The sequence below is a fragment of the Petaurus breviceps genome, unplaced genomic scaffold, assembly GCF_028583685.1.
Source record: "Petaurus breviceps papuanus isolate PSGF00001 unplaced genomic scaffold, PetGlider_PUasm1.0 38, whole genome shotgun sequence".
Classification (NCBI taxonomy): domain Eukaryota; kingdom Metazoa; phylum Chordata; class Mammalia; order Diprotodontia; family Petauridae; genus Petaurus; species Petaurus breviceps.
In genome coordinates, this window is record NW_027186304.1 from 13,088,846 (window position 1) to 13,101,937 (window position 13,092).

Below are 13,092 nucleotides of genomic sequence, written 5' to 3' on the forward strand. Positions count from 1 at the left end.
GAGAGAGAGAGAGAGAGAGAGAGAGAGAGAGAGAGAGAGAGAGAGAGCATGTAGGTGTTTATTAATATGCTTTAGGAAGTCAAAGAAGGGACAAGCTAATGAGGTCCAGAGGTCAAAAAAGATGTTTATAGTGGTAGTGCAATTTGAGTTGTGTCTTTATGGTGGGCAGGATGTAAACAAGTAAAGAGAGGGTAAAGTCATTTCAGGAGGAGAAACCAATATGATCAAAGGCTCAAATAGAAGTCTGGGGGACGGGCTCAAATTGAACAAATATTTTATGTTTAACTTGCATTGAAAAATGTAAAATAGAACCCAGAAAACAAAAATGAAATGTACTAAAACAAAAGAAGTAGAAGGTAGTGAGATGAATAGATTGTTGTGATTCAATCATGTCTGACTTTCCCTAATCCTGTTTGGAAAAGATTCCAGAGTGGTTTGCCATATACTTCTCCAGCTCCTTTTAATGTTGAAACTGAGGTAAATGAGCTTAAGTTACTTGCCTAATGTAACATAGCTAGGAAGAGTCTGAGGTCGGATTTGAATTCATGAAGATGAGTTTTCTTGACTACAGACCTGATATGTGTGTGTGCATATATATGAAATATATAGATAGATAGATAGATAGATAGACAAAGAAATGTTTGTGTGTGTGTATACATACACATATATAGTCAAATTTATGGATAAATGAATATACACATACACATTGTTGGTGGAAAGACTAAGACTAATGAATATATATGTGTGTGTATATATGCATATATGTGTGTATATATGTATGTGTGTATCTTTGATATGATCATTTGTTCAGCTTGAGAGGCAGCATTGTAGCATGGTAGACAATGGCGGTAGCATGCTTTGAGGCAAGATGACCCAGATTTAAGTCTTATCTCTGACAGATGTGAACTTTTTGACCCTGGCAAAGCCACTTAATCTCTGAATATTCTAGCTTTCTGACAGGATATGTAATTCTTCATATCCATAGTCCTGTACCTCAGCAATGATGGGAGAGCTATATATCAAGGCTTCTGAAAGGTCAATTTGGTTACTATAATTATATGATATTAATTTAACTTTATTTTAATTAAATGTTATTAATAAATCTGCATACATGTGTATGTGTGTGGATATATATGTATATAGATACATACATATATAACAATTTTCTCTATCAGTTCATTCATGTAATTTATGCCATTCATCACATTTTCTCTGTTTCACATTTATTGTATACTCTAATATTCCTTTGCATTTATATAAAATATTTAACCATTTTCCAGTCAATAGATACAAAGTAATTTCTACTGCTTTGCTGCCAATAATTGAAGTTAAAATTTTATATAATTATGCGATTTCATTCTTTCTTTGGTTTTATATCAGTATATAACTAGAGGTGCACTTTCAGAATCAGATTATGTATATTTTCATCACTTTTTCACATAATTCCAAATTGTTTTCTAGAAAAACTAAGTCAATTAGTCTTAGTCTTTCTACCAACAATATGTATGTATATATGTGTATATTCACTTATCCATAAATTTGACTCAATATATGTGTGTGTATATACACACTCAAACAGTTCTATATCTATCTATCTATATATATGTGTGTGTGTGTGTGTGTGTCTGTGTATGTATGTGTTTATCTTTATATAATTTTTTCAGCATTTACTTGTTTCATTCTTTGTATGATTATTGGCAAAATTATATTTATGAGATGAAAACTTCAAGTTGTATTCATTTATATTTATTTTATATTTAGTGATTTAGAACAATCTTCTAGATCTTTGTTAATAAATATTGGTGCTTTTTCATAACCAGTTCATAATCCTTGACTACTTGTTTATTCATTGAGGAGTGACATTTAGTCTTAAAATTGTGGATTGATGACCTTAATATGTTGAATATCTGACATAGATCAAATATATGTGTATATATACACACACATAAACATATATACAATATATGACAAATTGTTTTCCTCCTAATTATAAATGAATGTTTTTATTTTGTTCAATTTTTTGTTATTTATTTTTCAAATTTTTAATTTTTTATTTCAAGTAATTGACATCTACTTTACCTGTGGTGATTAACTTGATCCCTTGCCTACCTAAAAATTTTTCCTCTGGAAATAACACCACCTTCTTCTTCAAATTGTTTTTCACATTATGATATTTTACATTTAAATCAAGTTTTGGTTTGGAACTTCTTCCTTTATATGGTATAAGATGTTAGTCTATACTCATATTTGTTAATCTGTTTTAATTTTTGTGATCACTTCTTGTTGAATGTTTTCCCCATTTTTGAAAATTTAATCATTATTTTTTTCTTAAATACATGCAGATAAAATGTTTAACATTAGTTTATTTTTAAGATTTGGCTTCTAAATTCTCTCTTCCCTTCCATCAACCATCTATGAGGTAATAAGCAATTCGATAGGTTACACATGTGCAGTCTTGCAAAACATTTCTATATTAGTCATGTTGAGAAAGAAAACAAAGTACAAACAAAACAAAACAAAGCAAAAGAACAAGAGAATTATATATATTTAGTTTGCTGCAGTCTGTATTCAATCTCCATCAGTTTTTTCTTTGGAGATGGATGAAAAATTTGGAATTATCATGGATCATTGTATTGCTAAGAATAACTAAGAATAATAGTTTTAAATAATTGACAACTTTAGCAAATTTGCAGGTTATAAAATAAACCCACATAAATAATCAACATCTCTATAACTAACAAAGCCCAACAGCAAAAGATTAAAGGAGAAATTGACTTGAAGCTAACATAACCATTATAAAATATTTGGGAGTCTATCTCCCAAGAGAAACACAGGAACTTTATGAACACAGTCACAAAAAACATGTCGTAAATAAAGACATACATAAATAATAGGAAAAATATCAACTGCTCATGGATAAGTCAAGCTAATATAATAAAAATGACAATTCTACCTAAATTAATTTACTTATTTAGTGTCATACCAATCAAACTGCCAAAAAATTACTTTATAGAGTTAGAAAAAATAATAAAGTTCATCTAAAAGAACAAATGTAATTAATGAAAAGAAATGTAATGGAAGGGAGCCTAGCCATACTAGACCTAAACTGTATTATAAAGCAGCAGTCATCAAAAGTACTTGGTACTGGCTAAGAAATAGAGTGGTGAATTAGAGAAATAGGTTAGGTACATAAGACATATTAGTCAATCGCTACAGTAATCTACTATTTGATAAACCCAAAGACTCCAACTTCTGGGATAAGAACATACTGTTTAACAAAAACTTCTAGGAAAACTGGAAAATAGTCTGATAGAAGCTAGACATAGACCTACATCTTACACTGTACACTAATATAAGATTAAAATGGGTACATGATTCAGACATAAATGGTGATACCATAAAAAAATTAGGAGAGCAAGGAATAGTTTACCTGTAAGATTTATGGTGAAAGGAAGAATTTATGACCCAATAAGAGAAAGAGAACATGATGGAGTACACAATGGATCATTTTGATTATATTTAATTAGAAAGTTTTTAAACAGAAAAAGTTAATGCAACCAAGATTAGAAGGAAAGCAAAAAGCTGGGAAGCAATTTTTACAGTCATTACCTGATAAAGGCCCTGTTTCTCAAATATGTAGAGAACTAAGTCCAGTTTACAATACAAAGCATTATCCAGTGTATAAATGGTCAAAGGATATGAATAGGAAGCTTTCAGATTAAGAAATTAAAGTTACAGTCATACAAAAAAAATGGTTTAAATCACTGATTAGAGAAATGCAAATTAAAACAACTCTGAGGCACCACATCATACCTATAAGATTGACTAATATATCACAAAAGGAAACTTATAAAGGTTGGAGAAGACATGGGAAATTTGGAGTACTAATGCATTGTTGGTAGAGTTGTGAATTGATCCAACCTTTCTGGAGAGCAATTTGGAACGATGCTTAAAGGGCTATAAAATTGTGCATACCCTTTGATCCAAAAATACCCACTCCTTAGTCTGTTTTTCAAAGATATCACAAAAAAAATGGAAAAGGACCCAAATGTAAATATATATATATATATATATATTCATATATATATATATATATCAGTTCTTTTTCTGATGGCAAGGAATTGGAAATTGAGGGGGTACCCATCAATTGGGAAATGACTGAACAAGATGTGGTATACTAATGTAATGGAATGTTATTGTACTATAAGAAATGATTAGCACATGGACTTCAGAAAAACATGGAAAGAATTAAAGGAACTTATGCTAAATGAAGTTAGCAGAATCTGGAGAACACTGTATATGTGTATATGTATATATCATTCTGTGATGACTGACTTTGATAGACAACTCTTCTCAGCCATGCAATGCTCTAAGATAATTCCAGGAGACTCATGATGGATACATGCTTTCCACGTCTAGAGAAAGAATTCTGGAGTCTGAATGCAGAGTGAAGCATACTATTCTCTCTCTCTAACGTTTTTTTTTCTTTTTTCTTTTTTTCATTCGGTTCTGATTCTTCTTTCATAATTTGATTAACATAGAAATATGTTTGATGTGATTTCATATGTATATCTTGTGTCAGATTGCTTGTTGTCTTTGGGAGGGGGGAAAGGAAGATTTCAAACTCAATGCCATATAAAAGTGAAAGTTAAATACTATTTTTTAATGCTAAACTCAAGGTGTTTTTTTGTTGTTTTGTTTTTTTTAGCCTTGCTATTACCAATTCCACACCAATCATGATTCATCATGATTTTGTAGCATAGAAAAGTAGGGTAGGCATTTCATTTGTTTCTGAAGTTCTGAATATTACCAGGGAGTGCACACTTCATAGAGGCATATTTTGGTTGAATATAAGAGTAATTTCCCTAATCGTGAGAGCTATTTATAAATGGAAAGGGTTGCCTTAGGAGTCTGAGATTTTATTGACTTTTGATTTCTTCCGTTTTCTGCTAGATGATCACTTGCTGGGAGATCGGGTAAATGGGATACATGAACTATTTTTTAAATAGATAAATGAACTCTGAGATCCTTTTCAATTCAATTCAACTTAACAAATATTTATTTTCTTATAGTGATAAAACCAGAAAAATACAAAGATAAGATATTCCTGACGTATAGCAAAAAATAAATACAATATGGGTAAATTACTGGCCTATAACAGTATATGATAAGTACATCCATTTGCATAAACAAGGTTCTTTGAAGTCTAAGGAGGAAAGATCATTATTAATTAGGGGTTAGGAGTAGGAAGTGAGAAGGATCAAGGAAAGCTCCCTGGATAAGGTTGTAGAAGGACAGACTTGGGAGGTGGGGGAGGGGCAGAGCCAAGATGACAGCATAAAAGCAGGAAAACTCTGTGAGCTCCTCCCATAACCACCTCAAATACGTATAAAATATGACTCTAAACAAATTTTAGAGCTACACAACTGACAAAGTGGCAGAGAGAAACAAATCTCCTGTCGAAGGCAGCCTGCCAGGCCTAGAGGAAGGATCCTTTGCAGCTCTCTGGGAGTTGAACCCAGCCCTGTGTGAGCCTGCAGTTTTAGTCCCAGTGTTTCCCTGACCATGGGCAGCTGGAGCAGACTTCAGGAGGGTGGATCACCAGCAGCTGTGGTAGTTTTCATAATTCCAAAGACAAAGTAAAAACAAAAAGGTCAGTGTGGAACTTTGTGGGAACAGGGGGACCAAGAGCATGTTTGGTCCCCAGCCCCAAAGAAGAAGTGCCAGAGGTGCAGCAGCTATGCAGCTGCCACTACATGGCTGTTTCAGAGCTCCTGGCCTGCAGATAGTAGGTGGACCAAGTGACAATTCAGAGGGTAATCACTCTTGCTTTTACTTACTTGGATCTGGATTGCTGTCTTGGGTGGAGGTCCTGGGGTGTGTGGCCAGTGGGCCAGAGCTTCTGGGGGCTGCAGTGAGGGCATCCAACTAATAGGTTCACCAGCTGTGAAAATTCCCAGCAATTTTGGACAAAACTCTCCTCTCTTGAAGCAGAGTTCTACTGTGGCAAAGAGCTCAAAAGTCAAGTAATTGAGGGGCAACATGAGCATGTAAAGCAAGCACAGCAATCAAATCTTAGATTCCTTTTTGGGGAACAAAAGGGATCAAAGCATGGAATGGGAGGAAGAAAACAAAGTCAGAACTCCTGCACCAAAAGCTTTGAAGAAAAATTGGAACTGGTTATAGGCCATGGAGGAGCTCAAGAAGGATTTTGAAAATCAAGTAAGAGAAGTATAGTAAAAATTGGGAAGAGAAATGAGAACGATGAAAGAAAATCATGAAAAGAGAGTCAACAACCTGAGTGAAGAAAGCAACACCTTAAAAAATAGACTAACTCAAATGGCAAAAGAGGTCCAAAAAGTCAAAGAGGAGAAGAATGCCTTAAAAAGCTAAATTTGCCAGATGGAAAAAGAATTTCAAAAGCTCACTGAAGAGAATAATTCCTTCAGAAGTAGATGGCAGTAAATGGTAGCTAATGACTTCATGAGAAATCAAGATACTATTAAACAGATCCAAACAAATGAAAAAATAGAAGGCAATGTTTCATTGGAAAAAAACCATTGACCTGGAAAAAGAGATCCAGTAGAGATAATTTAAAAATCATTGGACTACCTGAAATCCATGATCAAAAAAAGAACCTAGAAATCATCCTTCAAGAAATTCTCAAGGAAATTTGCCCCGATGTTTTAGAACCAGAGGACAAAATAAAAATTGAAAGAATTCACTGAACACCTCTGGAAAAAGATACCCAAAATAAAACTCCTAAGAATATTATAGCCAAGTTCCAGAATTCTGAGGTCAAGGAGAAAGAAAATACTGGAAGCAGTCAGGAAGAAACAATTTCAGTATTATGGAAACACTATCAGGATAACAGAAGATCTAGCAGCTTCTACATTAAGGGACAAAAGGGCTTATAATATGGTATTCTGGAGGTCAAAGGAACTAGGATTAAAACCAAGAATCACCTCCCCAGCAAAACTGAGTATCATGTTTCAGGGGAAAATATGGTCATTCATTGAAATAGAGGACTTTCAAGCATTCTTGCTGAAAAAACCACAGTTGCATAGAAAATTTGACATTCAGATACAAGAAGCAAGAGAAGCATGAGAAGGAAAACAAGGATAAGAAATCATAAGGAACTTATCAAAGTTGAACTATTTATATTCCTACATGGAAAATGATAATTGTAACTTATGAAACTTTTTTCAGTATGAGGATAGTTGAAGGTAATATAAATGTGTATATATGTATACACATACAAATATATATATAGGAGGGTATATGTTTGCATGAATACATATGTATGTGTGTATATGTGTACAGGTGTACATAGATATAGGGCACAGGATAAATTGAATGAGAAGGGATAATATTTAAAAAATAAAATTAAGAAGTGAGAAAGGAATATAATGAGAGGAGATGGGGAGAGATAGAATGGGGTAAATTATCTCATATAGAAGAGGCAGGGGAAAACTGTTACAATGGAAGGGAAGAACAGGAAGGCAAAAAAGAATGAGTCAACCTTACTCTCATTGAATTTGGCTTAAGGAGGGAATAATATACACACTAAATTGGGTATCTTACCCTACAGAAAAGTAGGGGGGAAGGGAATAAGAGGGGGATGATAAAAGGGAGGGCAGATTGGGGAGGAGGGTAGTTAGAAGCACACACTTTTGAAAAGAGGCAGGGTCAAAGTAGAGAATAGTACAAGTGGGTGGGGTGGAATAAGATGGAGGAAAATATAGTCAGTCTTTCACAATATATCCAATATGAAAATGTTTTGGGTAACTACACATGTACAACCTATATTGAATTGCTTATTTTCCCAGTAAGGGTGGGGAAAGAAACTTGTTGATCGTTTATCAAAATCTTCACAAATATACATACTTTGGTAAGAGAATCTCAATGTGCTAAAGTTTTTCTTTTTTCTTTGCTTTTTGTATTATAATCCCTTTTTGGCTTATGTTGCATGCTGAACATTTAAAAGTCTATCACTGTACATTTTGCAGTCATTCAGTATCCATCTCACAGAAGAGTTCTGAAACCAGTGTTTTACTCAGGCATTATCATAATAGATATTAGAAGCAGTGCTTCTTTTTTTAAAGTGCAAGAAGGAACAGGTTAATTCTCCTCACAAATGGAAGGAAGGTGGGAAGGAGCTTCCTTCCATTCATCTTTCTAAAACCATTACAGCTCTATCTGTTCAACAGAAAGGATAATTTTTATTAATGATTGTTATATATTTTACTTTAAAAAGTGATTCTTACTTTGACACTATGCCATACTAGTGCCTATAGAAATAGTATAATTATGCCCAAAGCTTCTATTCTTATAGATATAACATGATGGAATGAACATGTGTTTTGGATTTGTGCATATACAGAGCCCAGTTAGAATAAGGGCAGGGAAGATGGCTTGTACCCTGCTTCTCCAAATAATGAGCATAGTTCAGATTAAATATCTATAAATTTTCTGCTCATTTTAAATAAAATTTCTACAATTTAGTTTGAACTGAGTAAAGTCAACTATTCTGATCCTTCTCAGCAATGAAAATAAATGATACATCTTCCCTCTATTTCATATTAACCCCTAGAAGTGAAATATTTTTAGCTTAATTAAAATGATATTGGCAGAAGTATTTCAGAGACACTTGAACATTGTCAGTAAGCTTTCTGCTAGAGCAATTCGTATTTCAAATCATTTATTCACTGTCATTTTGGGGCATGACAATAGCTTCATACGTCACCATTTCAAAGAGGATATCTCAGCATATCTCTTTCCTTTTTGGGTTTAGGTATTCTATTGTTGACTGCAGTTTATTCAACATTGATGACAATGGCACCATCACTATAACTGAACCTCTGGACCGGGAGATAGCTGTGTGGCACAACATAACAGTCATAGCCACTGAAAAAAGTGAGTAAGAATTTAGAAACACCATGTTTTACGTACTGCACACATGTATTTTAATCATTTTCATAGTGTCCCTTCCTGAAAGGAGAGAATTCATATTTCTTAAGCATGATATTGTTGTGGCTTCTTGTCATTATGAGGCATTATTTGAACCATTAGCTTAATGAGAGCAGAATGTATATGAGCTCCAAGGAAGGACTTACATTCTTTCATAAAAGATATTAAACTGGAAAGGGAAAAACAAAGGTGATCCATTGGAAGAGAAGTTGTTACACTAATTAAATCTGAATTATTCTCCTGATGTAAGACTTTAAGTTAAATGAAACCCCTTTTAGTTTCATAGCAGCTTTCTTTAATAGTGTAGGAAAAGCCAATCTATTTTTTATATCAATCAGAAGTCTGCTCTGAAAATCAATTGATAACATTGCATATAATTCAAGAAGGCTATCTGTCCAATAAAATTAAAGCCAGTAAGCCTTCCTGAATGAATTCCACCTACTGGTTTCTTCTGAAACTCAAATGCTAATTGCTTTTGTTTACATACTCTTTTGCTGTCAATGATTTGCTATAAGGGATTTCTTGCATGTTTGGATCAGTTATTAGTAAAATTTTGGAGCTAGAACATAGAAATTTAAAAGAATTTTTTGTTAAAGAGGTAAAAATGATAAGGGAACTGACATGATTTAAATAATACCAATCTGGTACTTTATAACCTAACCAAGTTTCCCATGTTCAAAGATAATCATTTCAGAAACCCTTCTGAAAGATGATTTCAAATTAATCAATTTTATTTCAAATAGGTATTAATGAGTACTTGATTCCACTTGTTAAAATTATTAAATTGAAGACCCAGTTCAATTTCCAATTTAGGTCACAAAAATTAAGCTACTAGTGGTTAACCTGATAGATCTTTTAGATTCAGTCTCAAATATCATGCATAAGTCAAAATTTATCTATTATAAAATACTTCCATAATTATTTCATTGATTGATCCAAAAATATTTAGAATGATTAAATCTAAAATATTAGAAGGCCCAAACATTTCTACAAACTCATTTTACATATTAAATCCCATAATCTTTATGGAAATTTATAAAAGTTTTTAAATTAAAAAAACCTTATTTCTCAACTTATTGCAAAGTTGTTAAGTGTTATGATGAAATGGAGTACATTTTGGGTATATTTTTTCTTGCATTGAATACTGCTATGGAAACACTGCAGGATGATTTAGGTCTGTCTTCTGAATCTTCTATTTAACTAAACAATAAAGGATGTGAGAAAAAAAATGTTACAATGGAATAAATGTCTCCTGCAGCAACAGAAATGCCAAGGCTTCAATGTCAAGAAACACAAAAGATATTTATTATAAAGCAAAGAACCTTTACTCTTTGGTTCTATATGTGACCTAATTCATTATTTATAATGTCACTTTATCAATTGGGAAAGGAGTAGAGATAGTTCATGAAAAGTTTCAGCATCTATGAAAATGGAATTCCTCCAAATTGATTCTAATATTTGAGTTATTTTAATAATAATAAAAATATTCACAACTTCATTTCTTGTAATTCTATGTACTTCATTTGAAGGAAATAAAAGAAATGTCTCATGTTCATTTTATGAGGTGGGTCAAGTTTTAATTGTACAACAAATAGATGTCATTGTGGGTTGCTATATTAAAAAATAACAAACATTTTAACGTGCATTGGACACAAATTATTTCACTTTCTATGGACATTCTCACATACCTGAGGCTATATTTTCAAATGGTGAACATCTTTTCCTTTTTTCATATTAATTAGAAAGTTTATTTGCTTATAGGGGAAAATTCATTATGTTACATGGAGATAGATACGAGGAATTTTTTTTGAGAATGTAGCAAGAATAAACTCAAATATTTTCATTTGAGGGTCACAGTTGTGCTTAACTAGAAAAACTAAGTTATTCACATGTCATGGACTATTACAGTTATATATTATACCAAGGGCTATTTATATTTCATTACCTATTATAGTAAGGTTGCAATGATTTTTCAAGCTATATAAAATAAAAAGGTTACATAATATCACTAATAACTGACATTATAAAGAGGATTTATCCTGTTGACTTACATTAAAGTGACCGAATTAAATAAGGCAGATCATGTGCTATTGGCTTTTGTTTACATTGCCTATGCATAGAACAAGATATCACCAAAACGAAATTATATAAATCCCAAACTACAAAAGCCATAGGAGAATTAAAAAGCTATTTTAATTACTTACTCTATTTTTCTATGTAAGAGATTAAAGAATTGTAGGACTAGGTAAAGGTCTCAAAACCTTTGGTATCAAAAAATGTCAAATATCTTTAGATTTAATATGAAGAGTTGTGATTTTACATGAAGAACATTGCTCTGCAAATGTGACTCATGAATGAAAAACCAGACCACCTGGTCTACAGCAATGCAGATGTTAAGGTCACCATTATTACATAAGTTCTTTGAGAAAGGGGACAGTTTCAATTTATTTTCCTCATATCCTCAAAACTTGCCTACACCATAGAAGGAACTTAAGGTATGAGTAGCTAGGTGGCACAATGGATAGAGCTTAGGGCATGTAGAGAGGAAGACCTAAATTCAAATTTCGCCTCTGACACTTACTAGCTGTGTGATGCTGGGCAAATCACTTAACGCTTCTTGCCTCAGTTTCCTCATATGTAAAATGAAGTGGAGAAAGGCATGGCAAACCCCTCTAGTATCTTTGCCTAAAAAACTCCTAATGTGGTCCCAATGAGTCAGACATAACTGAGCAATACAACAACAAAGGCATGCTCACTGAATTGAATCAGATATGATGTTTAAGTTTAAATAAAATTATATGTGTCTGGCAATATGCTATTGAATTGAAAGGAAACAAGATTAATTAGTTGAGTGGATTAAAAATATTTATAATAAAAGTGTTTCCCCTGAATTCTTAATAATATATGGGTAACAGAATCAATCTATATTCAGAAGCATCTTCAGGTATGTTCAATGTGTGAAAATTTTTTGACATCAAAGATAGAAATACTTTATATCACAATAATTGTTTCTTTGTTCTAAGCAAAAAGGGGGGATTTATGTAATTTTTAAATGCCCAAAATATTAAATGAAAAATATGCATATCCATATCTTTATAACAAAATTTTTAAGTTGTTTGTGATTTATATTTAATTTAGTTAATAAGCATTTTTAAGGCACCTACTATGTTGTGAGCACTATTCTAAGTGCCAGGAATGCAGAGTTAAAAGTCTCTAAACCCAAGGAAATCGGGGTCAAAATCGGGGAGATAGCATGCAAAGAACTATGTACAAAGGACATATATACAGAATACATAGGAGACTCCCTCCACCTAAGGAAAGGGTTAATATTAAAGGAAATTAGGAATGGTTTCTTATAGAAGGTTGAATTTTAGCTGGGACTTGACAGGACCTGGGGAATCCAGGAGGCAGAACTAAATAGGGACAACATTCCAGGCATCGGGGAGAGCCAGTTACAATGCTCTGAGTCAGAAGGTAGAGTGTCAAGGGCAAGAAAGAGGACAAATTCTAGTGTCACTGAATTGCAGATTATGTGGTGGAAGGAGAGGAATAAGGGGTAAGAAAACTGGAAAGGTAGGAGGGTGTAAAGGTGTGAAAGGTTGTTTTATTTTTAATGCTTTATTAACTTCCGATTTACATCTGTAGTTTTCCGCAGATTTTGAGTTACAAATTTTCTCCCCATTTTTCCCCCACCAGCGCCCCCAAATAGCAGTCCCACAGGATATCCCCCCCTCCAATCTGCTGTCTCCCATATTTTCTCCCATACCCCTTTCGACTTTTCCAGTGGATGTCTATACCTCAGTGCCTGTATATCTTAGATCCCAATTACATGTAAGATGGTATTAATAATCGTATATATATATATATATTGAATATTTGATTTTAAAGCTTTCAATTACAAATTCATTCCCTTCCTTCCTTGTCACCCACCCTTACTGGGAAGATAAGCAGTTCAGTATAGGTTGTACATGTGTGGCTAATGCAAAACAATAACATAGTAGACATATTGTAAAAGACTGACTATATTTCACTCCCTCCTATCTCACCTCCCACTTGTTCTATTCTCTACTTTGATCCCTTCGCTTTTCAAAAGTGGGTGCTTCCAACTTCCCTCCCCCCCCC

At 33.1% G+C, this 13,092-nt stretch overlaps 1 protein-coding gene across 3 annotated transcripts in view; it reads left to right on the plus strand.

Moving 5' to 3' along the window:
- CDH19 (cadherin 19) overlaps window positions 1–13,092 on the plus strand; it is a 156,437-nt gene that overhangs the window by 89,313 nt on the left and 54,032 nt on the right. For all 3 annotated transcript variants that reach the window (XM_069099583.1, XM_069099582.1, XM_069099584.1), the window contains one exon: window positions 8,795–8,916. In XM_069099583.1, coding sequence (XP_068955684.1) covers window positions 8,795–8,916 — 122 coding nt within the window. The remainder of the gene's footprint in view (window positions 1–8,794; window positions 8,917–13,092) is intronic.